The sequence below is a fragment of the Bactrocera tryoni genome, chromosome 2 (assembly GCF_016617805.1).
Source record: "Bactrocera tryoni isolate S06 chromosome 2, CSIRO_BtryS06_freeze2, whole genome shotgun sequence".
In the NCBI taxonomy this organism is placed as follows: domain Eukaryota; kingdom Metazoa; phylum Arthropoda; class Insecta; order Diptera; family Tephritidae; genus Bactrocera; species Bactrocera tryoni.
The window spans coordinates 74,652,069-74,679,723 of NC_052500.1; the positions used below are offsets into that span (position 1 = coordinate 74,652,069).

At 37.4% G+C, this 27,655-nt stretch overlaps 1 protein-coding gene across 2 annotated transcripts in view; it reads left to right on the forward strand.

The window, feature by feature from the left end:
• The window catches only part of LOC120769034 (zinc transporter 2), a 153,319-nt gene that overhangs the window by 59,542 nt on the left and 66,122 nt on the right, over nucleotides 1-27,655 (forward strand). For both annotated transcript variants that reach the window (XM_040095879.1, XM_040095880.1), the window contains 2 exons: nucleotides 7,228-7,338; nucleotides 20,036-20,156. In XM_040095879.1, coding sequence (XP_039951813.1) covers nucleotides 7,228-7,338; nucleotides 20,036-20,156 — 232 coding nt within the window. The remainder of the gene's footprint in view (nucleotides 1-7,227; nucleotides 7,339-20,035; nucleotides 20,157-27,655) is intronic.

The window sequence follows — 27,655 nt, forward strand, 5'->3', positions numbered from 1 at the left end:
GACCTATCGTCCAAACGTAATTTGTGCTGAATGTCTTTTTGTTCTTGCTTCTGTTTCTTTGCATATCATGAGATATATGTATTTCCAGTCTTGTGGGGCTACTTCTGAGCTTGGCTGAACTTGAAAGACCATTTAATAGACTGATTATTCGTGACATTCATATTCGACACGCTTGTTACACAAGTGTTGCTGCGCAAAAAAGTCTTTGCTTATTTCTTCTCCTCTGAATATTTTTCGGTCGCAACCCTTTAGTTTTTTCTGTAAAAGTTATTGAATTTAATATTCAATGAGTTTACATAGAAATGCGTTCTGTTTTATTGGCGTAGACACCGCTTACCCGATTATAGCCGAGTTAACAACAGCGCCCCAGTCGTTCCTTCTTTTCGCAATGCGGCGCCAATTCGAAATTCCAAGCGAAGCCAGGTTCTTCTCCACCTGGTCTTTCCAACGGAGTGGAGTTCTTACTCTTCCTGTGCTTCCCCCGGCGGGTATTGCGTCGAATACTTTCAGAGCTGGAGTGTTTTCGTCTATTCGGACAACATGACCTTGCCAGCGTAACCGCTGTCTCTTAATTCGCTGAACTATGTTAATGCCGCCGTATATCTCGTACAGCTCATCGTTCCATCGATTGCTGTATTCGCCGTTGCCAATGCGCGAAGGAACATAAATCTTTCGCAGAACTTTTCTCTCGAAAATACCGTAATGCTGACTCTGCAGATTTTGTGATCGTCTATGCTTCTGCACTACATAGCAAGATAAGGAAGATGAGTGACTTGTAAAATTTGGTCTTTGCTCGTCAGGAAAGGACTTTACTTCTCAATTGCCTACTCAGTCCGAAGTAGTATTTGTTTGTAAGAGTTATTCTGCGTTGAATTTGCTCGGAGAGGTCCTACCCGTTCCTGACGGAACTTTTGGTGTTTCTCAAAGTCAGCTAACGCAGCTGTATTTGCTTTGCGAGGATACCATGGTGAACATCTGGTCGATTGTAGATTTTCCAGGCATGAAGCCACACTGATAAGGTCCAATATGCTCGTTGGAACTATCAGCGTACTATATATGCGATGTTGAGGAGGGTGATCTCACGGTAGTTGCAGCAGATTGTGGGGTCTCCCTTTTTGTGGATTGGACAGATCACTCTTAAGTTCCAATCGTCGGACATGCTTTCGTCCGACTATATTCCTTATCATTTCTTCGCCGCAAGCGGTTAATTGCTATTCGAATTTCTTCTTGATTGGACAACGGATCGTCTAGTCTATCTACATCGATTGGGGAATCGGGCTTACCATCTCCTGGTGTTATGCTTTCGTTACATTTAGAAGGCTGAAGAAGTTTTCCCTCTATAATTTCAGTATGCTGTGGTCATCAGTCACTGGATCACCTCTGGGGATTCTACGAGAGTAGGCTCCGGTCTTGAAACCACTCTATTAGAGCATCTACTTGGTTATCAGTATCTACTTATATAACAAGACTCTGCCAACTTGAGTTATTTCATATATGGATTGATTCTTGAAGTGAGTTAAATTGCTAAAGGCTCTTTCCTCCAAAAAGCTCATGAGTTTATAATTTTTCTATTCACTTAGTTAAACTCTTCTTTTGCGGAAAAATTTCTTTAAACTCAACCTCAGGTAACATTTTATCAACTAACACACATACAAGCCGAATTCAAAAAACGAGTACACGACTCATGCTACATTACAGCCACAACAATTACTCATGCAGCGAGCAGTCTTCGGTGGCGCAGCACAGTACTGATTACCCAAAAATTTAGTAATGAAAAAAATAAGAGAGTTGGAAATGAAATTTAATAAAAGGGATCGAGGAGTTAAACTGATAGCTTCAATTGTTACAGCCCGGTCGCTTACACATGACTGCTCGCTCGCGTGTCCCTCGTCTGCCAAAAAAATACAAAAACGAAAGAATTCTGCGAACTGCGAACGAAATTGATTTAATTTTACCTTTTCATGCGTCACCTTTTACCCCGCGCTCTCCAAAGTCCCTCCACGTTGGGGAGCGCGAGTGTGATACTGTCCTTAAATGCCAGCTTTTGGTAGTTGTTCGTACGTGGTGCACCTGTAGCCGAGCTAGCAACAGTTTTAAACCGTTAATTTCTTATTTATTTTATTTGTTGAATATATTTTTGCTATTGCTGTTGTTGTGTAGATATATCTTTTCAAGTGTAGCAAAGTGGAAGCGAACTAGTTAAAAGGGAGAATCAATTAAAATTTGCGCTGTAACCCAAAAATTGACTGAATGGAAATTCTTCTGGGTGCAACGGACAGGCCGATCAAGCTATGTGCAGAAATGTATGTGTGTAGGCGTGTGCTAAGACAGAATATTTGAGTGTTTGCGGATTTAACTGTGCACGAGTGGGGAGGCTGAGGTTGAGGTAGAATTTAAGCGAATAACGGGCACTTTGGCGACCGCGAGTGCAGAGCAAACAGTGTTGAAGTCGACTAGAAGAACGATTATTAAAGAAAGTTTGGGTGAAGTAAGAAAAATTTTTGAAATAAACAGTTCCGAGAATCTTAAAATTTAAGTACTCCAGCTCAAGACAATAAACTTTTTGAACGTGTATATTAGGGTGAGCTTATTTATATGAGATGCTAAAATGAGTTGATAGCACCAGATTTTTGTTTTCAATATTTTTGATTTTTCTTTACTAGATGACAAAAAAATAAATAACGGGTGATCCAAGGAGAGGTACTTTTTCAATAGCCGATCTTTTGACAGATCAGTTATATGGTAGCTGTTTGCATTTTTTAACCGATCAAAACCATTTCTTGGTATGTTTATTAGTAGACAAAATTACTCGACGGTACCGAGTTTCAGCTTCCAAGCCTAATTTGTAGGTTGCTTTTTCTATTGCGGGATTTGGCAACACTAATGTAGCAATCTGGCAACTCACAACCTTATCTTAAAATTTGATAATTCTGATGTTATTCATACGCAGAAAGTTTTGTAGTACGAGCGTTATATATATTGTTTACAGTAACTTAAAATATTCTTGTTCAAAAAACTGAATTAAATTTCGAACATTTTCGTGCTATTACTTTTTAAACTAATTTTTTTTTAATTTAAAAACTTACCACGTTGATTAACTCATCGAAAGTGCATAGAAAAACTTAATTCAAATTTTTTATCATGAAGCTCTGTCAAGCACCAATGATAATCGATGGTATGGTGGTTCAATCGAGTTCGTAAATCACACCAAGACGAATTTCGTGCAGGTCATTTAAAATCAATTGTTGTTCGGGGAACTATTGATGATGTACGCAAACTGATATTGCAAGATCGTCAGGTGATCTACCGTAAGATTGAGAAAACTCATTAGTGGGAGTAGCATATATTCAATATTGCATGAACATTTGACAGTTGGATCCCACACAATTTATCAATAGCTCGAAAAAAGGTTCGTGTCGATTGGTCGAGAGAAATCTTAACAAAGTACGACAGCGGTGCTTTGAAGCACGTCTTTGTTGCTAAGTTTTTGCTCTCATCAAACCAAACAGAACAAATTTTATCTATATGAGCTGGGTATAACTTTGATCTGAATGCACTGATTTTAGAAGACAACCAAGCCATGACGAAATTAGTCGACAGATATGAATTTCAACTCGATACCTACGAATTTGAATCTACTCGCTCATAAATAATTAATTTTATCTATGACAGCTCGGTCTAATTTTCATCCGAATGCCTTCGTTTTTGAACACGTGAATGTGATAGGCAAATGAGTCGACAGTTATGAAGTTTAACTCAATACTTACGAATTTGTCCGTTGTAGCTCACTAAAAAATAAATTGATCTATGACAGATAGGTCTAATTTTCATGGCAATACGTTCATTTCTGGACACGTGATTATGAAGACAAAAATATTCGACAGTTATGTATTTCAACTCAATCCTTTTATATAAACTCCTACCAGACCACAAACAAATAAATTTTACTACGGTAGCAGTGTGTAATTTTCAACTGAATGGGTTCTTTTTTGTACACAATAAAGTCAAGTACAAATTAGTCGACGAAAATTATTTTCAACTTCCTAGCTGTTTATTTGCTTCATTTTTGGGAAGATGTTTGTAGGTCGATAAATTTAAGCGTTTTCATTAATTCATCACTAAATGAGTCAAGCTAGTTAAATGGATGAATATGCGAACTTATTTTCTCAAATAAAACAAATATACACCACTTTCATGATGCGTGGGGTATAAGAAACGCGAAAAAAGACTTGTGTTGCAAATAAAAAGTCGTCGAATATTTGAAAGAAAGCAACTTGAGAAAGAAAGTAGCGAAATGAAGTTGAAAGGAATTTAATTTTGTTGCCACTTGTGTTGTTGCATGAGCGTTGGTCGCCTCCGAAAGCGCACGGCTTCTCGGCTTCTTGGTTGAGTTACGCGCGACGCACACATATACTAACACAACTTTAGCATGCAAATGTCGCACAAAACTACGAGGACCCGAAAAAACTGTTTGTATTGCGTGGCGAAATTGAAAAAGTATGCGAAAGACGCACGCCCACACACATACATACATGTATATATATTTATATAGGTGATGCTTATGTGTGTGTGTGGTGAAAAATTTTACAAAAAAGTACAATAAGCCAAATGAAGGAAGGAATACAATTTCAAAAGTAAAATTCGAAAAGACAAATAAAAGTTGGCGAATTAATTTTTTTCATTTATTTTATTCTGCCTTTTGATTTTTTTTTTGAAATTTCTTTAAACTATTTTTTGAAAAAATTTTGCTTCACTCAAAAAGCAGTTGGCACATTGTCAGCACTGGAAAATGGGTGTCGCGTGGCAGTCGTGTTGTTGGATCAGTTTGCACCGGCGTACGGGAGAGCGCTTCAGAGGGCCAGAAAGATGGCTGAGGGTGACTGTGTGTGAGGGGAAGCAACTGCAGCAAATGCAATAAAGAATTTAATCGACTTTCAGACAGCAACAAAGTGGCAATCAGTCAGCTGGTACTGGTAGTTCGAGCCATATATCTCTCTATTTATATATATGTATATGTATATTTATAACTATATACATGTATGTATGTATGTATATATGTATATAGGTAAACGTTTATGTACTCTCCAATGCACCTCTGTGCGCCGTTAACGTTCGATTGCGCTTTCCGCTACTTTGTCGGGTTATTATTTGCATATGGTGTACGCGCTGCCGCCATCGCTGCGTTTGCCATTGTAGCCGAGAGTGCAGCTCGCTTCAGGTTGCTTGACTATAATTCATTTTGAATTGAAAAGTCGTTATGGCGAATGGTTTTAAGCGCTGTGCGTTGTTTGAACTTTTTAGCAAAATTTATACGCTTCAGAAGGAAAATTGTTCAATGAATTTGTAGTCTTGAGCTATATTTGCTACATTAAAATTAGATTTTTTCGGTTATGAAATAGAATGTCTGCGGAGAAGCACTTTGGAGAACCAACACTGACAGATTAAATACATAATAGATACATTCAAAAATGCCAGAGGGTGTAGTGACTCTTAAAATTCGTTAAAGATTACCACATAGCTATGAACAGCAAAAACATTTTAGCGAAACGAACTTTAATTTTAATAGTTAGCTCAATAAAACCTTGTGATTATTTCTAAGCATTTCTTTTTCTTCTTTACTGGCTTAGACTCGCTTATAGGCAAGTGAACGAAAGCGCACCAGTCGTTTTTTCTTTACGTCATTTGGCGCCAATTCGAGATACCAAGTGTAGCCGAGCCCTTCTCTGTCTCATCTCTCCAACGAAGTGGAAGTCTTCCTCTTCCTCTGGTTCTACCGGTGATTACTGAATAGAAAACCTTCAAAGCTGCAGTGTTTTCTTCCATAGCCAGAGCAACCTCTGTATCTAGATTCGCGACTTCAAAGTTGTGACTGTTAACAGCGACGAGCGAGGCAAGTCGCGTATACGATAACTGTTTGTTTGATGACAGGAGATATTTCGTCTTGTAATTGTTCACAACAAAACCCTGCAATTAGACTTCTATGAACTCTTAAACTGAATATGTTGGGGTGACTACAGGCTAATTTACTGGCAATCTTAAGTTAAAAATTGTTTATAGTGGTTTTCGGCTTATATCTATCAGACTTATACAAAAAAGTCATGTGGAAATGTTGTAGGTAATGAAATGATGCATAACTTTAGCATACAGGCTTTTTTCACATAACCTCAAAATTTATGTGAAAAACTCACTTATCTCAGTTTTGGGGTCTTTTAGGGAAGGTAATCGCCGCGTTGGATTCAGAAAGATAGCAGAGGATCTTAACATCTCTTACGGATCGACTCAAAATATTATGTTTTGGGTATAAAGCGTGTTATTGATAGATTCGTATCAAAAGACCTGAATATTTTACAGAAAAAACGTCAGGTAGGGATCAAAAATTATACATATGCTTGACAAAGTTGCTGAGATCCCTAGATTCTTTAAGCGCATCATTAGGGATGGCTGTGGGGTTTATGAATACGATGTCGAAACTGTCCAACAATCTAGCGAATGGCGCTTCAAATATCAGTTGAAACTGAAATATCGCAGACGATGCTTTTAACAAGTCTATGTAAAATCGGATTAGTCATGCTCGTATTGGCTCAAAAGTCTCATAAGGCGATGCTATATATTTTTATTATAATACGCGAACCACCTGGTTAAACTTTTGCCTGAACTATGGCCGAACAACTAACTCTCCTATTCATAATGCATTGATTCTTCGCGAATGTTTTGTCAAAAACACGACTCAAGTCTTTGTTTAATATGGCTTCGTGCAACTTCTGCCTATTCAGATCAATGCGACGACGCCATTTTGACTTGATTAAGGAGATAAAAACCGAATAGAAGAAGATCTTAAAGGCTGTACCGGATTTGTTCCAAATGTTTTGAGTAATCTAAAACAGTGTTTGAAAAAGTGCATTCAATTGGATGGATTGAAGAGAATGAAATTGATTTGAAAAATAAAAAAAATAATTTTTATTTTATAAAAACATTAAATTTTTTGCTCTAATTTTGAGTGATTCAACCGCTAATATTTCAAGATCCTTTTAATAGCCTTTACAAAAGGCATCTTTAGCAATGTTATCTTATATTTTGTAACAAAAAAAATTACTCATTAAGGATTATTTAACAGTTCTAAAGTACTTACTTTACCTTCTGTTAATTTTCTTCCTATTATATTTTAATGCAATATATTTTTATTTGTGATTCATTTCCACATTCCTTCTCTTTCTTATTTTCTTTTAGTGCGCGACCATTGCCATCGGCAGCGAACCGAAGGCGTGGATTTGAAGGCTCGTAAAAAACTGATCATCGCTAGTATCTTGTGTTTGGTCTTTATGGTCTGTGAGATTATTGGTGAGTAAAAAGATTTAAATATCTCTTTAGTAGTTTTTTAATATCCTGATTAGGGACTATTAAGTTCGTCAAGTAGTACGCATATATATTTGTGTAATCTGAAAATTTGCTCCGAACAGGACATCCGAGTTTAAGTTTTAATTTTTTTATAATAAATTCAAAGCGGGCTGTATGATTTTTGTAATGGAACTTGCAGATTATTGAATTGTTCGAACTCCAAAAGGTCGTATGGAGAGGCCGAATCTCCAGATTTAAGTCCTGATTATTAAATATCCTCTCTTTTATCTCGCCTTCCAGTACTGTTGCTTTTGTATTAATAGCCTAAAAGAAACCCGAAATTGTTCTGGGAATACTTATATGACAGCCCTCGACAATAAAACCGCTTATTTCTAGAATAACCTCGCTTCTGTTTTTCTCTTAATATACATAGTTCCATATTTTTTCTTTCGTTTCTCTTATTCTTTAATTCTTAATGCCACGAAATTTACTGTTTGCCCTGACAAGGTCACCCGAATTTATTTCTAAATAATTTACTCACAACTTCTTCAGTGTGGTTTTTAAAGTAAACTGTTTAATTGAAAGTTGGTCCTTAATGAAGTTTCAAGATCTTTCGTCTAAAAGAATTATGTTTGTATTTATTTCATCACTTTTATGCACGAAATATTAATATTTTCATCTGAATTTTTAACTTTCCCTTCACTGGCCATTGGCAGGTATGTTTGTTCTTTGTATGTATGAGTATTTATCAACTGAGACTTTTCCAATTATTTGTTCTACGCATAAACTAGTAGATTTGTTCTACATGAAATAAAGGGGTAAAAACTTTAATAAATTTTGCAAAATGCCAATTAGTGCTGACTGTGTACATAGATGTCTTTATATAAAAGTTTTATGGTTGTATATGTAAGAATATTAGAAAAGTTGCAAAATATGATTGTGTGGTAGCACCCATCTAGGAAATTGAGGCAGTATCTGATAGTATAAATTTTTCGTTCAATGAAATTTTGTATTCTTGTCAAAGTACAAGTACATTTGATGCTATTATGTATGGAACTCGAACTTCTTTTGCTTTTGATCGAGGCAATCGACTGTGACATTCGTTATGTGGCTTGTAGAGCCGTCCTATTGGAACCACAAGTCCAAGTCCGAAAAATATTCGGTTATCATTGAGCGGTAACAATTTCCATTCACAGTAACGTGTCAGTCTCGATCATTACGGAAGAGGTGCAGTGCAATGATGCTGCCGATCCATAAATCGCACTAAACCGTAATTTTTACGGAATGCAATGGTGACTCATGGAGTACGTGCAAATGTACTTTCACAGGAATGAAGAAGTTCATTGATATCCCAAACCGTTTTCGTTTTATTTAAAAAATAACTTTAGTGGCGCTCTTATTGAAAACCCGCTATTTAAGTCGAGGCCACTGACTTCAAATTTCGGTAGTAAATCTCTATAATTTCGACTCGTTGTTGGATTTTACTATATACCTCTGCATGATAAAATTCAAACCTTACTGAAGAGAAATGTCAAAAGAGAGAGATAAAATAAGACGTCGCTTGCTGTCCCAATCGGTCTATTTTTGTAGCGTCTTTATTGAATACCCCGTTACAACTAGTATTAAGGCACTAGATTGATCCGATATTTAATTCCTTTCTTCATACCAAAAGTAGTAGCGACAGCTTTTTTTTGTGGGGCTTTTTGAAGTCGCTGGTTTATGTCAACAAGCCTCAGACTCTTGCAGCTCTTTAAGACAATATCCGTCGAGAATGTGAGGACCTATCGCCGCAAGTTCTGGCCAAAGTGATGGAAAATGCTATAAAAAGGGCTCAAATGACAATCAACTGTGGCGGCGGCCATTTACACGATATCATATTCTTGACTTGATGTAAAAAAATTTAAAAGACCAAATAAAAATAGTCCACAAGCAGAATCAAAGTTTTTCGTATTTTTCCAAAAAACATCGGAAGGTAATTCTCGCGCTACCTATTATATCTTTATCTTCATACTGTCAATCATAAATTAATGTTTACTTTCCATCTCGGGGATCCAGTTGATCTTAAAAAACAAATAATCCTTTTAAGTGGATATTTAGAAAAGTAAGATTCAAGTTTTGTTTTTTTTTTTATTACAGAGAGAACAAAATAATTCAAAAATCACTCCATAGGCCGGCTTTTCTGGTTCACAATTGAGTTGACCTTGTATATAATGTGAACACTTTAACTGAAGGCGAATAGAGGGACCTAGAACTTGGCTTTTCATATAATATTTAGCTTGCCCTTAAATGATAAAAATTTAAAGTTTCATATTTGTCAGTCTCAATCAAAAGCTCTTTTTACTGTCAGTGGTGTCATATGACCTTCAGCTACTTCATCGAACTTTGTTTTATCTCTTCGATCGTCTGAAAACCGTTTCCATGGAGCGAAAATTTCAGTTTGGGGAACAAGAAAAAATCACACGGAGCCAAATCTGGTGAATACGTTAATTGATTGATAATGTTCATTGCATTTTTGGCTTCAAAATTTGGTCACAATCGTGGATCGATGCGATGATGCATTATCACGCGTAAAATCGCTGAATCCTCCGGAACAAATTTATGATTCTTCAAACCACGAATATCAACAAAGACAATGAGCATCACCTTGACTTTTGAGAGGCTTTCGTGTGCTTTTTTGGTTTCGCCATTCCGATGATTATTGACTTGTTTGCATGTCCAACTCATAAGCCCATACCTCATTGGGAGTTATAAAGCTCTTCATGAATGTGCGGTGGGAATTCGCACGATCGAGCATGTCCAAAGAGACCTGCTTACGGTACTCTTTTTGAGAAAAATTCAGCTTTATCGGGACGAGTTGAGCAAGAACGCGTTTCATACCCAAAATATCTATCAAAATCATTCGAACGGCCTGCCGCGCTCTCTTCTTCTTTCTAACATATGCCTCACGATTTTCAACCACCATATCTTCCACTTTTTTAATATTTTCATCAGTTGAAGAGGTCGCCCAGAACAAGACATTTCGTGAACGATCTCTTGACCATCTTTGAAAACTTTGTTTCACTCCTAGGCTTGTGTGGTTAATAACACTGAATCACTGTAAGCCCTTTCCAACCTTTGCATCGATTCCACACACGATATTTGATTAGAAATACATAATTTGAGGCAAATTCTTTGTCTGATATATTTTTCTATTGTAAAAATCGCAACGCACTACTGAGCTGTACCGACTTAAGCAGCTGCTGTAAACAAACTGGTTGACAAATCGCGCTCATATTTGCCATAGTAATGAAATGAAAATAATGTTTTTTGAAACATAATTTACCCGGATATTTCCGGGTGTTTTTTGCCACAATTGAAGCTAGGGGAACTGGTCTGGACTCTTTCGCAAACAGTGGAAGAGAAGTCTTTTTATGGTCCTGTAGCTATTTTTTCTCCAAAAATTAAAGAAATATTATAATTTAATAATATTTAATATTTGCACTCTGTTCAAGTTCAGATTTTACGACTTCAATTGAGATTGAATAATTGCCTTTCAAAAGAATACGTAGCTGTTGTCAACTCTTTACGCAAACGGGTACATCGTGCTAACTTTGCAAATTTCTTTATATATTAAGGCGTAGAAATATGGTTTAAATACGGAACTATAGACTTGTATAAAGTTATGAAATATATAAGGGAGCGAAGTCACTTATTTTCAAAAGTTAATGGATAGTAAGTTTGTCCAAGGCAAGTTGTTTTTCGAATCTCCTTAGTGACTCCATTTACGTGAGTTGCTGCAGTCTGAGATCTTGAAAAATTGCGCTCTATAAAGTAAAGCTCTATAAATCGTTCCTAACCTCCGTATATGTCACTTGTAGAAGAGTCTTCGAATCTTCTTCGAATCTCCATTGAATTGAGTTGCGGTAGACTGAGATTTTAGAAACTTGGGCTCTATAAAGTAAGGCACCGGCAATACATCCTATTGTTCTTATATGTCGCTTGTTGCAGACTAGTAAGTCTTTGAATCTTTTTTGTGCCTCCAACGAAATGAGCTTGGGTAGGCTAAGATCTTGAAAAATTGGACTATATTAAGCAATGATTTATAACTGCGTCCTAGTAGCCATATATGTCGCTTGTAAAAGTAGTAAGTCTTCGATCTTTCTTGCGACTCCGTTGGAGTGAGCTGCGTTAATTAATTTCAGATCTTGAAAATTTGTGTTGTATGAGGTATATATACCTAGCAAAAGAAGAAGAGGACTTCGAATCTACTCTGCGACTCCTTCTAATTAAGCTGTGCTCCATATTTTTTATATATAGTACTTCTTAGTCTTGGACTTCATATACTTCGCTTGTAAACACCAAGCAAGCCTCTGCTACTTCATTGAAGTGAACTACAGTAAGTGAGATCTGGCACTCTTGGACTCTTTAGAATAAGCTTATTAAACGACTTAGTTTCACGACTCCAAATAAATTTACCACTTTTTGGGAACTAAGTATTCCTATAGGCCGCATTCCCCACAAATACTATTAAAAAGGTTGACCAAACTTTCAATTTCAACTAAGACTCTACTTTTTCGTAATGAAAAACTTTTACCGCAACAACAGCAATACTACGAACATTTGAATGGTTGAAGAAACTTGCTCAACTCAAAACATCACAGCACAGAACTGGACACATACCGACATACAGCTTTGGTATTGAGACATGCAACCGTGTGGCAATTAAACAAAATTTTTAAGGTTATACAAAATTCCATTAAAAATGCAGCGAAGCATAAATGAAAATAGAAAACAGTTTGGACAAAGTGCACAAGAAGTGACGAGTGGCGAGTTGGCAAGTAACGAGCAACAGGCAGAAGCTGTGCAGCAAGAGAGGGGATTTGAAAAATTTGAAATTTAAATGTCAATAGAAAGAGGAGAAAAAAAAATGGCATGAAAAGCTAACAGAGAAGAGCATAAGTATGCAGTGATGGCTGGCGGAGAGCAAGCGGAGTGACGCCTGCTGATTGACAAACTGACTGATGGGCCGCACTGCTGCTGGACATTTGTGTTTTGGAAAACCAAATAAAAATCTGGCAAAACTTTTCAATAAAATGCAAAGTGGACACATGCCACACGTAGCGGCAGGAAAAAGGTTGCTTGCATGGTGAGTGTATTTGCCACAGCATTGTGTGTGTTGCATGTGAAGCACTTGTGTTGCACACTTGCTTTAGCCATGCAAAATGCCGGCTTAGAATTGTCAATTGTTGCTTGGACGGCTTTGGGCTTACGGGCGGCGACGTTGTGGCAGCTCATAGCTGAGGCGGGGCGCTGTCAGTCGGTCGATTTGGACTATACGGTTAGTTGGTGGGACGGTGCATTGATAGTTTGGTCGTCGAATGGTTGTTGGTGGTTCACTGCGACGTTTAGTTTGAAGTATATTCTCATTGATATGTGCCAAGTATGTTGCAACATGGCGACACATGCATACAAATATATATGTATACATACATACACTCCACAAATGGCACTTGCAACAAAGCAACTAACAATTGTTTGCACTTGCTGTGCTTTTGTGCCTCTACTTCCTAGGCAACTACCTGCGTATGTCTGTATGGCATGTGACAACAAGAGATTTGCCAACAATGTGGCAGCAATGCCACAGCAACCGAAAAAATGCAAATACACATAAATATCGATAGGCGGCACATAGTCTATAAACCTCTCTAGCACCCCACTCCCCCATATACACAACTTTGTTCCTCACATCCATAGCCCTCCTCTCTACATTCTTCCTCAACTCCCCTCTCTGTAATAAGTGCCCACTATTAAATACATGACGCTTGAAACTATAAATATTTTTAAGCGTGTGCGCGTTTGTGTGTGGCAACTGCACAACAATCAATATGACTTGCAACCGGTGGAGAGTTAAACCAATAAACGGGACGTGCAGGCTGGAAAAGCCACTGTGTTGCAGCAGTTGCATCAATATTTGACTTGCAACTAAAAATGTTCGGATTTTTGGATTTTTTGGTTAGTACTACTCCTGTTGTTGCTATAGTGTTTGTAGTTGTTTGTGTTGCCACTGAAGTTGTTTTTGTTATCTCTGTAGTTATTGCTGTTGTTTACCGGCATTTTATACAGTAGTCTAAAATCTAAATTTTATAGTGGTCTCATGGCTTTCTGCAACTTCGAGCTGCCTGTCAAGCGTGCCACAGCCGCAGTTGCATATTTGATATGGCTCTTTAGGTAGTCGAAAGTTGGACCAATAAAGGTAACGGCAGAGCAAAAAAAAAGTAGCTGGCTTGCTGTGTAAATGCTGCAGTTGGCTTAAATGATTGTTGTGTGTGTAGGTAAATATGAGGGTGTGTTGAGAATTACTCGAATGTTTTGCAATATTTAAATATATTTATATGGAAATGTATTTCTCTTTGAAATTTATTGATTGGCTTAAATTGGCTGCAATTTGAGCTTACAATAAAATAAATAAGGCTTAACGTTAAAATTGTAGATTCTTATATCTAGCTTACCTGCTGCTACAGCAGACAAATCTTCGCTCAATGGGAAAAGCTTACTATAACGTTAAGAAAGAAATTTTTACATTAAATTGAAGGCTTTTGACAATGGAAAGGGTTCAGAGGCTCGCTGCGCTGTGCATAACGGGAACTTTTGAACTGGTACTAAACCTGCCACCTATAAACCTCTTTGCCTCTGGCTGCAGGAGAATTTACATATAGAACCTTCGGGCTTAGCTCGGTGGGTAATGGCAGTTTGGTAGATATCGACTTGATCCCAATTTTTAACTGAGAAAGAAAGTTCAAAGTACACATTCTCAAAATTTATACGGAAGGCTCGAAAATGGACGATGGAGTTGTTACAACGATATACTGACCAGAGTTAGGTATAAGGTATCCTTTTAAGTCGCCGGAACACTGCAGTATATTTCAATTTAAGGTCTTTGCTATTGCGAAAGGCGTAGCTGGCCGTTAATACACCTGCAGGCAATTCCGGAGTCAACATCTACGTAGACAATCAGCAATCAAGACAGTAATCTCGTAGCGCATATCGGTCTCAATTGTGTTGGAAGTAGGGCAGCAGTGGAAAGGATTGCTAGAAGAAAGCAACTTAACTTCTACTGGGTGCCAGGTCACAAACGCACCGAGGGCAATGCTATAGAGGGCGAGATTGCCAAGAATGGTTTACGGCTAACACCAGAAAACGTGATCAACATTGGGAAACTCATGCATTGTCTATACTATGATCTTGACAGAAGCATGCTAAAGAAAGCGAAACCCCATGGAACGAGCTACCTGGATGCAAAACTGCAAAAGTCATGTGCAAAACGGTATATCGGAAATACACGAAATTGCTATTGGCACTCGTTAGAAGGGACTATAGAAAAATGATCAAAATACTAACTGGTCACTGTCTGGTGGAGACACACGGCCGCAGGACGGGGCTGACAGGTCGAGAAGACTGCAAGAAATCACTAGAGTAAGGCACCAGAGAAACAATGGAGCTTCGCTTGTGCACTTGTCATGCATTGGCAAGACTAGGCTGTAAGCATCTGGGGTCCTCACTGTATGATACGCTGGAGGAGGTATCGATAGTGAGGCCGCAGAGTCTGTTAAATTTGCATTAATCTCAGGCTTCCTAAAGGATGTCTACCCTCCACGAACCTAATAATGAGACTCCATCTTTTATCGCAAAGGACCAAAACTGGTCTATGCGTGGTTCATTGGCCTACCAGATTAAACTATACTAAGTGTAGCCAGTGCCTTCTCCACCTGGTCTTTCTAACAGAGTGGAACTTTTTCACTTCCTCTGCTTCCTGGAGTGTTTTCATCCATTCGGATGGCATGACCTAGCCAGTTGCAGTTCCTTTTCGGGCAGTCAAAATCAGCTTCGAAGAAGAAGCAGTGGTGTCGATCCTCTTATCATGGGCCGTTTCCAAAGTTTGACGCATGGTACATATCTGGTCAGTTGTTGATTTCCAGGCCTAAAGACGCACTTATAAGGCCCAATCAGTTTGTGACGGTAGACCTTAATCGCTCACCCACTATGCACGATAAGACCTTATATGCGATATTGAGGAGGCCTATCCTACGCTAGTTGGCGAAGATTGTGTGGTCCCCCTTTTTTGTGGATTAGACAGCGCATGCTTAGATTCCAATCGTCGAGCATGCTTTCTTCCGACCATATTCTACAAAGAAACTGATGCATGCCCCTTATCAGTTCTTCGTCGACGTATTTGAATAGCTCGGACGGTAATCCATCGGCCCTATTCCCTTTTTTGTTCCCATCCCGCACGTGTTGTGGTCGATCGTAACGTTGCGAGGTAGGCAGTCTGTCTACTCTCCGCTGCGACACGGCACTCCTCGGCGTACCTGCTGTTCTTTTGCATTTTCCGAAAACCAATGGTTCCGGTTGCAGCTGTACGTAAGGAGCTTTAAATGCCGTCCCATAGTTCCTTTATAGCGAGTTGCTGATGAATGCTCTCAGAGAGCAGGAGTGCAAGCTGAGTAGAAAATCGTTCGGCAACTTCTTGCCATCGAACTTTCCTTGTGTTTTGTTGACATGTGTTTGTTGTTACACACAGGCGTGTGCGTATCTTCCTTGCAACAAGGTAGTGGTCCGAATCAATGCTAGGACGTCGGTGCCTAAAAGTCTGGAAACATGTCTCCAATTAGCTTGATGAATGCTGGAATTTTGTACTACAGATAATCATAATACGAAGCTCGGCGAGGTTGATCACCCTTAACCCATTTGGTGTGTTTCATAATGGATGCTGAATTTGTGCCAAATGGCGTTGAAGTCGCTAAGCGCTAGAGGCAGCGGCAGAGGCAGCTCTCATAGGTGCGCTTATGTATATAAGAAGATTTCACAGAAAACATTGTGTTACTTTTTTTTCTTAGTCCAGATCCAAGATCTTCATTTAAGGAAATGATTTGACATTTTGATACTAAGTTATTATTCTCGTACCTTCTTCTAATACTTCTGCAATATATTTAAGGATGCATTCCAAAAGAATATTATCTGATAATTTGACTACCAACGACTGTTAGGGTGAACTTTTAGAAATATCCTACGGATTTATTAACATAACAGGACGTATATTTCGAACTGCGTAACGGTATTGCTGTACATTTCTCTTTGGGAATGTATGACTATAATAGTTTGGTTAACTCGTAGGTTTTTCAAGGGGATCCCGAATATAATAACGATTATAAGAGGTTTTCTCACTCCCTGTCTCAAGCTTCGGCGTACTTTTTATAGCTTGGTTGCGATAAAGAGTCCCAGCTATCAATGCAGCAGCTTTCTTGTGCTCCTTCTTGCTTAATATTTGTCTGAATATCAATTAGCATCCGACTACTTCTCCTTACTTACTTCCAATTCACTCCTCTCCATAAGCTTCTTACCATTTTAATTTACTCAAACTCAGCACTGCTTAATGGTGATGAGCTCAGCTCGTTTCGCTACTTGTCAATGCTAGAAAAAAGGGCGAGATTATCAATATATTGTACGTACGAGTATTTCCTTAAACCGACGGCCACAACCCTTTGCATGTAGCTTGTCGAATGAAACGTCAAATCTCTCTACACAGCGACCGCTTTTGGCTGCAAGCAATTTGGCATACTTTCGGCAAGCAAGCGAAGCCGCATGTGATGACGTGGACTGTGTGAGAATGTCCGAATAGTAGCAATTTCGGCTGGCGTCATTATCAACAATTTTGCCAACTCCACCTTTTCGTTGTAGCACTAAAAAACCGACTAGTATGTACGACGTGAAATGGTGAAATTCAATAACTTTGAAGAAAATAGAAAACAACAAAAACTATATAATATATGAAAAAAGAACACAAGTAACTGCAGTAACTAAAGATGCAACTAACCAAGCAGATAAGTGACTTGTTAACTAAAAATTGTGGTAAAAAAAGAAAAGTCACTTTGTGAAATGCTCGGTTGGGCTGTGTAAGTCTATAGTCAACAAAATGGCTGATCAACGTAATGACCGCCTGACAATTGACAGGGCAGCTCGTAAGTACCTTTATGGTTATCGATAGCAGTATAGCGAGGTAGCCTCGTCAACCTAGCAGCTGTGCCATCAGCTCGTTCGTTTGTTTTCGGTTAAAAGCTTTGATGTTTTGGTAAATACTTGCAGGGTGTGTCAGGAGGGACTGATTGATAGTTGACATGAAGAGTTTGATGAAATATATTATTAATATAAGGTTATTGAGGAAAAAATATTGGTTAGCGGAAGCTTTGAAAATAATAGAATTTCACGGGTGTTAGGATCAACCGCTTGACCAACTTGAGGATCGTGGATGCCGACTGATTGTATGTGCAGATAATGTACTTATGGTCAAAGGAATGTTCATGAGTACCGTGTACGAGTTCACGCAGGGGTATCTTAGCGTCGTAACGAATTGGGCAGTCGGAAGTGGTCTCGCCATCAACCCAAATAAAACCTAGCTGGTTTTATTTACTAGAAGATTAAAGATCCCGATGGCATCACCGCCGCAAATAGGATAGATCCGTCTGCAATCGTAGGATACCGTGAATTATCTGGGGTTCATTCTGGATAGGAAGCTTTCATGGAAGCCGAATATCAAATAGAGAACAAAAACGGCATAGAATATATATATACTGCTGTAGAGGAGACATTGGCAAAAGGTGGGCTCTCTCACCGAAAGTGGTTTTCTGGCTCTACGACACCATAGTCAAGTTCATTATGTTCGATGGTCTTTATGTGGTGGATCGCTCCAGAAAAGACCACGCTTGCAAAGAAACTCGAGAGTGTTCAACGGGTGGCGCTCATCAGCATTAAAGCAGACCGGTTAGTCCACTACAACCATGGCACTTAACACTATCTTCCACATAGTGCCCGCAGACATCGTCGAAAGGTGGACGGCTGCTTAAGTTGCTATCAGACTAAAAGATCTGGGTTCTTAAAGGAACACATATCTATACACTCGGATGTTCCCACACACTTTAAATTCATACCGGAGCACTTGGATCATGGAGTTGCCAAACCGAATTCTGGTGGCTCCTTCTCTGCCCATACACCGGGGAGAGAGTTGTTGGAGGGTAAATCCCCTTATAGGAGAGGGTCAGTGAGCTTCTTTACGGATAAGTCAAAGCTTGGTGGGAAGGTCGGTGGAAGTGTTTACTGTCAGGAGCTCTCTATCAACTTCAGCTACAGACTTCCTGACTATTTCAGTGCCACCCAAGCCGAGGTTGCAGGTATTAAGGTAGCAATAGACTTAATGCTCCGGAGTGCAGCCTTCTTCAGAGAAGTGACCATCCACTTGGATAGCAGAGCGGCGATACGAGCAACATTAACAGTACGTTTAGGGTTGGTCAAGGAGTGCCTAACCACGATATTAATACTATCGAGTGGCTTAAGACGGGTATGTGTGCCAGGCCACAGCGGAATCGCAGGGAATTGTAAAACTATAAGCTTGTAAGGAAAGGCACTCTAGAACCGCTCTTTGTAGAATGGGATCGTTTCGGTGCTCCCATATCCTCTTGTGCTGAAGCTGCTGTTCGCGAAAACTTGACCAGCGCTGGGCTAAGATCGATATACAGTCCACGTGCGATCCCTCTCGATCAGCCATCTAACCTATGTCCAACGACTTTCTAAAAAGTAATCAACATTCGTATTTCAGTAAAATATAAGGAAGTCATCCTCGATATCGTCCAAGTTAACCTGAGTAAATTGACTAGCACAAGAATTCATATTCTCGAAAGCTTACACCTTAATTTCCGCGCGAACTCTTCATCACGATTCACTGCTACAATAACTTTAATGAGCCCTGATATAGCTAACTGAGACCCCGAGTAAATTTAGAAATGAGTGGAACGCAACTTCAACATAAGCCTCATTAGAAATGAGAAACTCATTTTTGACGCAACTGTTCCGACCGACTAAAAAATAATGTGCTTGTTAAGGTCTTGAGTCTGAGGAAAATCCAAATCCGGACTGCATATAGATTTGTAACCCAAGTGAATTAGGATTTAATTGACTTTTAGATGGCCTTTGGGGTAGATGAAAATGATCTCATTGAGAATCTCTAATAGGTTGTATTGAGATTGGGAGCTGAGAGGTTTTCAGTTCCAGTTGTGTTGGAATTAATTCAGTACAATGGTACGCCTCGCATCCAGTAAATTATGAAAAGCAGTCTGACTGGCTGAGATTATCATAAAAGTATTTTGATGAGACCGTAAGGATTCAATTTGTCAGACCTAGTAAATATCCATAAGTTATGAGGAACAAATGATATATATTAAAAAGACGCCACTTAGGCTTATTCGATGGAGTTCTTAAGACGATTGACTATTAGCCTCGTCGGACTTTGATCAGTGAAACCCTCAAGAAGTCGCGTTGGATTTCTGAAACTGGTTATATTTGTATTTTTTTCATAATGCCATGTGGTCCAAAGCGAGTTCATTTTGATCCTTTGATCCAAAATAGTATCTCGTAAGACCCATACTAAGTAGTTTTAATAGATCGATCGTCCATTTTGCAGCACCCTTTAAATTTTTATATTTATTTTCACTTTTTAGTTTTTCTTTTCTTTCTTTCATGTCTCCCATCGATTGATTTGTCCAACGATGCGTCGCCTTTACGCTGCGGCTGTGTCTTCAACTATGCTGCTGATGTGGCGTGACGCCCCAAATTTAACGTTGTTGTTGTTGTCGTTTCCTGGTTTCACACTGGATTGCCATACAAAAACAACCAGGTGGCATTTTATCGAACAGTTTGGCGATTGCAACAGATGCCGCTCACTTACTAACAGATTTTGCCAGTTTTATGATATCATTGTTTGCCATCTGGATAGCTGGGCGACCATCAACACAGCGGTAAGTTGTAACAAGTACACATAGTATATACTATGTAGGTATTACATTACTTCTATACACATATATGTATGTACATGCGTAAATTTGTTTGTGTTTGTGGTGCACCGGGTTTGTTTTTTTTTGACTATTAATCGTCGGGATTTTAGCTTACTCCATTTTGGAATATATACGAACAATTTATTTTAGCAGACTTTGTTGTTGCTTTTGTTTGAGGTGGCAAACTAATTTAGGGTGAACTGCATATTGCATGTTGAAACCCAGTGAAGTATTGTGGCAGATTACATCTTATTCTTGATCGAAATTTTCTAATGATCTAAAGTATTGAGTAATTCACGCTTCGAAAAATTCATATATAATATTTAGTATTGATTTTTAATTGGGAAACCAGTCAGTGATGCTATAGAATCTTACGGGTTTGGTTGTTCATTAGAAAATATCGGAAGTCCAATTTCATTCACTTTTGATAGTAAGTCGAAGAGAACGTTTTAAAAGCAGTCTCTATCCCAAAAGCAGAGTTATGCCGCTTGAAATCAGGAATTAATTCAGCCCACTGAGTTTCTAAATGGTAACCAATTAAGTTTTATTAAGTTCTGTAGATTTCATAAAATATCTAATTATTTTTCACCACGGCTATTCAATGTCTTTTAAGTTGGAACATTGGGTGCCGTGAAAGATATTCCGTCTCAAGCTGTTGTAGATTGGGAATTCTCAAAAGTTGGGTTCCAACATCTCATCATCCTACGCGCTTACTTTGCATTCTGCCTACTTCACTTAATAAGGTTTGCGAAGGTGATAGGCTAAAGGTATATAGATGTCCTTTGATGACCTCTGCGATATTACTTAGTTTTTTCTTACCCGAAAGCATCAGCTTTCTGGTATGTCTTTCATCAACCCTTGCGCGAAGTAACTTTGTGGTATGCCCTGTGTTTGTAGTGTTCCAAAAATGTACATAGTGTTCCTCTAGCTTTCAATGCTTCAAGCAAACCCTCCTGGAGTTGAATGGCCAGGGTGGATTGATGTGGGATTTGGAAATATCTGAGGCTTACTTTGTTCTGAACGGAAATCGTAGAACTCGTCATCTTGAAAAGAACATCAGATGAAGCCCGAGCGCGTTTATGTGCAGTACCGTGACATGAATAAACAAGTTTAGTGCCTTTGAAAGCAGTTCCAGCTTATATTTTCCGACATCTCGGTGGAATGGTGGTAGTAGAAACAAATGCCTAAGCGGCTTCCTATTGACTTTAAAGCGCTTTATCGAACTACTATATGAGTTGTGATTTCAGAAGTTGTATTTTTTGACTTCAAAAGGGACTGAAAATAGTAGTACAAGCGCAATACCTATCTTGACGATCAGTTACAGAACTTAATCCTTGCTTCTCCTTTTTATACCCATTCAACACACAAATGTTAGACTTTGACTCAAGAGAGAAAAGCTTTTCTTCTAGAATTCAATACTTTAATACTAATAATACCTAAACCCATGTCTCATCCAAGCCTCAAAGTCATGTGTTCCACTCACACGCCCGTAGCGATTGTTTGGCGAAGTAACCATCGAGATTAATTTTAACTTTAACTTAAACATTAACTTATACTTAAACTTTAACTTTAACTTTAACTTTAATTTTAACTTTAACTTCGACTTTGACTTTGGCTTTAACTTTAACTTTAACTTTAACTTTAACTTTAACTTTAACTTTAACTTTAATTTTAACTTTAACTTAAACATTAACTTATACTTAAACTTTAACTTTAACTTTAATTTTAACTTTAACTTTAACTTTAACTTTAACTTTAACTTTAACTTTAACTTTAACTTTAACTTTAACTTTAACTTTAACTTTAACTTTAACTTTAACTTTGACTTTGACTTTAACTTTAACTTTAACTTTCCAACAAAAAGAAAATTGCAATACGAGCTTCTATAGACTTTTGGTAAAATAGGTTAACTCGAAACATTTGTTATGGTACACTTTAGAGGATAAATGTATATTAATATACGAGTATATATATATGTATGTGTAATCATCACTGCCATAGTGAAACCAATAGTAACACAGTCCATAAGTCATTGAACCAGCTCAACTGTCATTTTCACCCTTCAGCGTTGCATTCAAAATTGCCTACTTTGGAGTTACTCTTTTTTATTCGAAATATTCATGTGACTTCTTGTTTTTGGGAAAAAAAAATTTTTATCACCCAAAAACTGCTGTTAGTTTTGGTTTTTGATGAAAACACATTCGCTCGACGCTTTACAAAACGGCAGCTAAGTCTAAGTATTGCGCTAGTTTCGGCTCGTTGGAAAAATCGTTTTCAATTATTTTCATTTTTGTATTTTCTATTTGCTGTTTTCCATTTGCAGTTTTCATTTTGGTTTTTAGACGGCAACTAAACAAATGTTCACTTTAATTGCCATTTAGTTTTGCCGAAATTGCTGCACATTTAGCAACTTGCAACTCGTGTGCACACAAGTGGGTGGACGACAAAACGACAAATGGGAGAGAATTTATAGATGTATATATCTGTATATATATATATACATATATATATGTATATATATGAGTGTGTGCATAATTTTGTGCAAATCTAGTTGTGTGTGTTTGGTAGTCAAAAAACGACGGCAAGTTGAAGAGTAATAATAATAAAATGCAGTTATATGTGTGTGTAGGCGGCTATGAACATGTAAATGTTCGTTATGCTAGGGTGCCAATTGTTTCCTAAGTTATTTTTTTTAGAAAATATGCCTCCTAAAATTTCAGTTTTTGCATTCAAAAAATTATGCAAAGTAAACAAGTTTTTTATTTTCATTTACGACTTCAGAGGAAGTATATTCTAATACAAAATTTAGCTCTCTGCAAAAAAGGTCTTAATGATTTTTTCTCTAGAGCCACTTCTTTAAAAGTTATATGCAGTTAAAATTATATATAAAGTGACCTGAGTCTTCATACAATTGCTTCATACCTTTTGTGTTACTCATACGGCATGGTGTACTATATGAAAATATGTAGTACTACATGTAGCTATAGCTGCATGATTTTGACTGTGTATAACTTTTAAAGATTTGTTTTTATGAAAAAAATATTTTGACGGTTTTTGCAGCGCAGTAAATTTTGTAGTAGAATATAATCTCTTCAAGTAGATTAATTTGCTTTGGGGTTAAAAAACTTATTGCAAAAGATCAAAAAATCCCATATAAAATATATGGGAAAAGTAATAATGTTTAGGCGCGGTATGAGCTGAAAATAAAAAGCATCTCTTTTTAAGTTAAAACCTTAAATTTCAAATCTGTGAAATAACACCCTAATTTATATACACCTAATATACATGGTACATCTATGTACATATAAACACTCATTTGCAGCGCTAAACTATTGAATCCGTCGACATATGTATCAATAAACTAGTCACCACTTGAGCGCATTCATGCATGCGCACATAAACGAGACTGTGTGTGTTGTGTGTGGTGGGTTGTACATGACGTATGAGCAATATTCAATTCAATGCTTGCAATTTGCCGTATTTAATGGCTTTTTTACAGTTAATTAGTGGGTCACTGTGTGCATTTGTGTGTCTGCAAATGATTTGAGTGGGCAAAAATAAAATTGCCTTTAATTTGAATTGCCGTTATTCACTTCAAGTACTGTTACATATGATATAAATAAGAAAGTTACATGGTGCATAGTTAAAGGTACAAGTTTTGTAATGAATTGTAACGGTAAATATGCAAACATAAAAAGATATATATGTATGCAAATACATGAAAATAAATTTATTGAGCTTGAAAGGTTTTGCGAGTGCCTTTATACTGTCACATTAGTTGAAATGGAGGTAATTAACATGAAGTGAGGTTAGTTTATGTAGGGTTGCATTTGAGTAACGGTAAAGTAAATATGTAATATAAAAAATGACAATTGAGAAAGTAGACCATATATCTGTACGAGAAATATTTAATTTTTGTAAGATATTATTTACGGTTTAGCTTCGAGTAACATATAAGAGTGTCTGGGTAAGAGTTTTTCACGGTTGAGTGGGAGGCGTTCGGATGTCTAAGACACCAATATATGCTTACTAAAACTCAAACATTAAAATTAAGCTATTCTGAATCAAACCAAGTAAGGTTAACTTAGGTTAGATGGTTGATCAAAGATCGCACGTGGATAGCTATATCTAGTCTTTTGTGAAGCAATAGAAAAGAAGAACTCCTGTGTTCGAACTTATAAGCTGCAAAACATTTGGTAGCCAATCAAAATTTGTTTGGTGGGATGTCTGTAGGTATGCGCTCCCAAGAGTTTAAGTTTTGCAATCGATGCCAAATAATAAAGAAAGAACTCCTGAGTTGTTTCCACCTCATCTTCTTTCTATTTTACCGATGGCGGTTCTAAGGTGCACTTTTTTGCAAGCTCATCAGATTTACAGTTCCCTGCGATTCCGCTGAGGCCTGGCATCAATACCAGTCTTATCACGAAGACATTCGAATCTATTGAAAGTTACTGGTTAGGTACTCCTTGCATGTAATGTTAATGAGTTCAAGGTTAGTATCGCCGCTCTGCTATCTGAGTGGATGATCGCTTCTCTGTAGGAAGCTGCACTCCGAAGCAGTAATTCTACTGCTACGAAATGGCGGAAACTTGGCCTGGGAAACTCTGCATAGTCAGGAAGTCTAAAGCTGGTGTTGATAGAGAGCTTCTGACAGAAACCTTCCCCAAGCCTTGACTCATCCGTAAAAAAGCTCACTGCCCTTTCCCCCCCAATTCCCACCCACAGCCGGTATATGGTTAGAGAAAGAGTTGTCAGAGTTCGGTTTGACAACTCCATGATCCAAGTCATTCATCCGTTCTTTTAGGAACCCAGATTCTCTGAATCTTAAAGTAACTTTCGCAGCCATAAACCTACCGTCGATGTCTACGGGCAATACTGGATTGGACCTTAGTGCACACACATGCTGATGAGTGCCACATAAGGACTCCATAGAACATAATAGCTTGACTATGGTGTCGTAGAGCCAGAGAACCACTTGCGGTGAGAAACCCCACCTTAAGCCAATGGCTTGTCCACAGCAGTACAATGCAATCGATGCCTACTAGTAAGGTTTTTGAAATTTATCTTGAGAAAATGTATATTGTTTCTCATCAAGGGAAGGTGTGTAGTGATGAGGGTCCATACACATCCATTTTGCAGTCTACAAGAAATATTTCTTTAAAAACAATATTATAATAAGATCGCTAATCACAGGTTTAGGCAGATCAGTAATTAAATTATTTTAAAGAAAGTTCCATTTAGTTTCCTCATTCTTGGGACCAGTTTCGGATATATTCGATTACTTAAAGGCTTCCGAAATAGATACGGAATTCCAAATATACTTAGACCACAATGTGGACTTCTTCGGATTAAAGTGGATTAAAGTTTTAGACCATACGATCTTTTTTGTAAAAAAGAAATTCTAAATCAGCTTTTGCTTCGGTGCTAATATAAAGAGGGTCTCTCGTATCTTACCAATTTGAAACGAATAATCTATATTCTGGTTTCTGGTTTAATATTGGTATTCTAAACGCCCAGGGGATATGTTATGTATCTCCTGCTATTAGAAAATTCATATGTTTTTTTAAAAACTTAACAACAGGTGTAAAATTTCGACTACAGAAAGCTCTTAGCTCCAATCGAATAACAATAATTATAACTTCACGTCTTCTGAAATTTCAATGATATCGTTCATGTAAAACTTTCGGATATGCGAGAGCTTTTGCAGCTTCTGAAGCTTTCGGCCATTTATTTCATTGGGCTTTTGCAGCTTATGAAGCTTTCGGCCGTTTCTTTCATTGAGCTTTTGCAGCTTATGAAGCTTTTGGTCATTTCCCTCTGAAATACATGAGAAAAACTAGATCATATTTGTAGAAATCTCGGAGACCAATACTGTTACTGGTTGGCTTATAGTAGGCTCCATCACTGTGAATTTCGGAGTAAAAATCAGTAATTTTTAAAAGATCGAAGATCGATGCTCCTAACCGGAAAAATGACTATTTCAGATATTTGTAAGCTTACTTAGGTTTAATATTTTTCATAATAAAACTAGAGATAAAATTAGACTTCGAGACCTGATTTGTATGTTATGTATTTCCTACTATACTTGTAAGATACGATCTTTGGATAATACTTCGAAGTCTGCTAAATTTATACTTGGTAAACACTTTTATAACGCAAATTAAGATTTGTAAGTTTTAGTAGTATCCTTGATATTTCCAAAACATTCTACCAAGCATACATTTAGGGTTTATCAAACAGAGTTATTAAACTAAAAACATTATGCTAATATAAGTCAGACTAATTAGACAAGCTCGGAAAAAAAATTGAAATGAAACAGTCAACACAATTTGTGAAGCGTCGCTTTTAACTTCGAAAAAGAAAGACATTTACATTATATTAACTCCTAAAAGTATGCAATAAAAAAGTGTAAAATGAGAACACTGCATTTGCCGACAAAGTATAAAATAAACATAAGCCGGCGCAATAACAATAAAAATCATAATAATAAATGCAAGCATCAACAAAAAAAAAAACAATATGAAAGCCAACAATAACAGTGTCAACATAACTGGCTACAAAGTGAGCTCAACTAGCGACAAAACGTTTGAGACTACCGGAAAAGGTAATTGCGTTGAAAATGGCAATGTTGCTGCCTACATATAGGCAAGGCGGGTTAATGCAGCGTACTTTTAGGGTGGGTGTGTGTGGTATATTCTACAAATTCTTTTGTTGTTTTTGTACGTGCTGTATTATTTTTTGTTCGCTGTGTGCTGCTCGGCCTTATGCACTTATTACTTCCATATGGCGTGAATAACAAAGCAAATGCGAAAGAAGTGAGAAACAGGTAATAAAATCATAATAACATGAAAAAAACAAAAACTAAATAAAAACGGTTGAGTGTAAAGAAAATGTAATAGAAATGCTGGCGGAGTAAGCATGCATGAATTAATAGACGCCTTTGTGCGGGCGAGTTTGCATATGCGGGGGCGGAAATGTGGTTGGGTGGGATTGTAAGTTGGGTGTGTGTGCAAATTATGCAATTTAACTTTTATTGGGGTGCTTAAGTTTTTTCAGCGACTGTATGAGAAGCAGAAGAAAAATAAGAAAAATAAATAAAATACATAATAAAAATTAGATAAAAAAATTAAAAACAAAATTAAAAAAAGGATAAGACGAAAATTTAAAATAAAAAATAAAATCCAAAAACCAGAAAAAGTAAATAAAGAACTAAAAATATTAAAGTAAAGCTAAAACCAGAAACTTGAAAAATCGAAAAATTAAGAAAAACATTAAAGAAAACATTAAAAAATTAACAGAAAAAAGTTATTGTTAAATGCCAAAAAAATTAAAATGTAAAATTATTAAATCCAAAAATTAAAAAAAAAATGTATAAAATGTTAAGAAAAATTAAATTCAAAAAGTAGAAAAAATTTAAATAAAATTAAAACCTAAGACTAGAAAAAAATCTTAATCCAAAACTT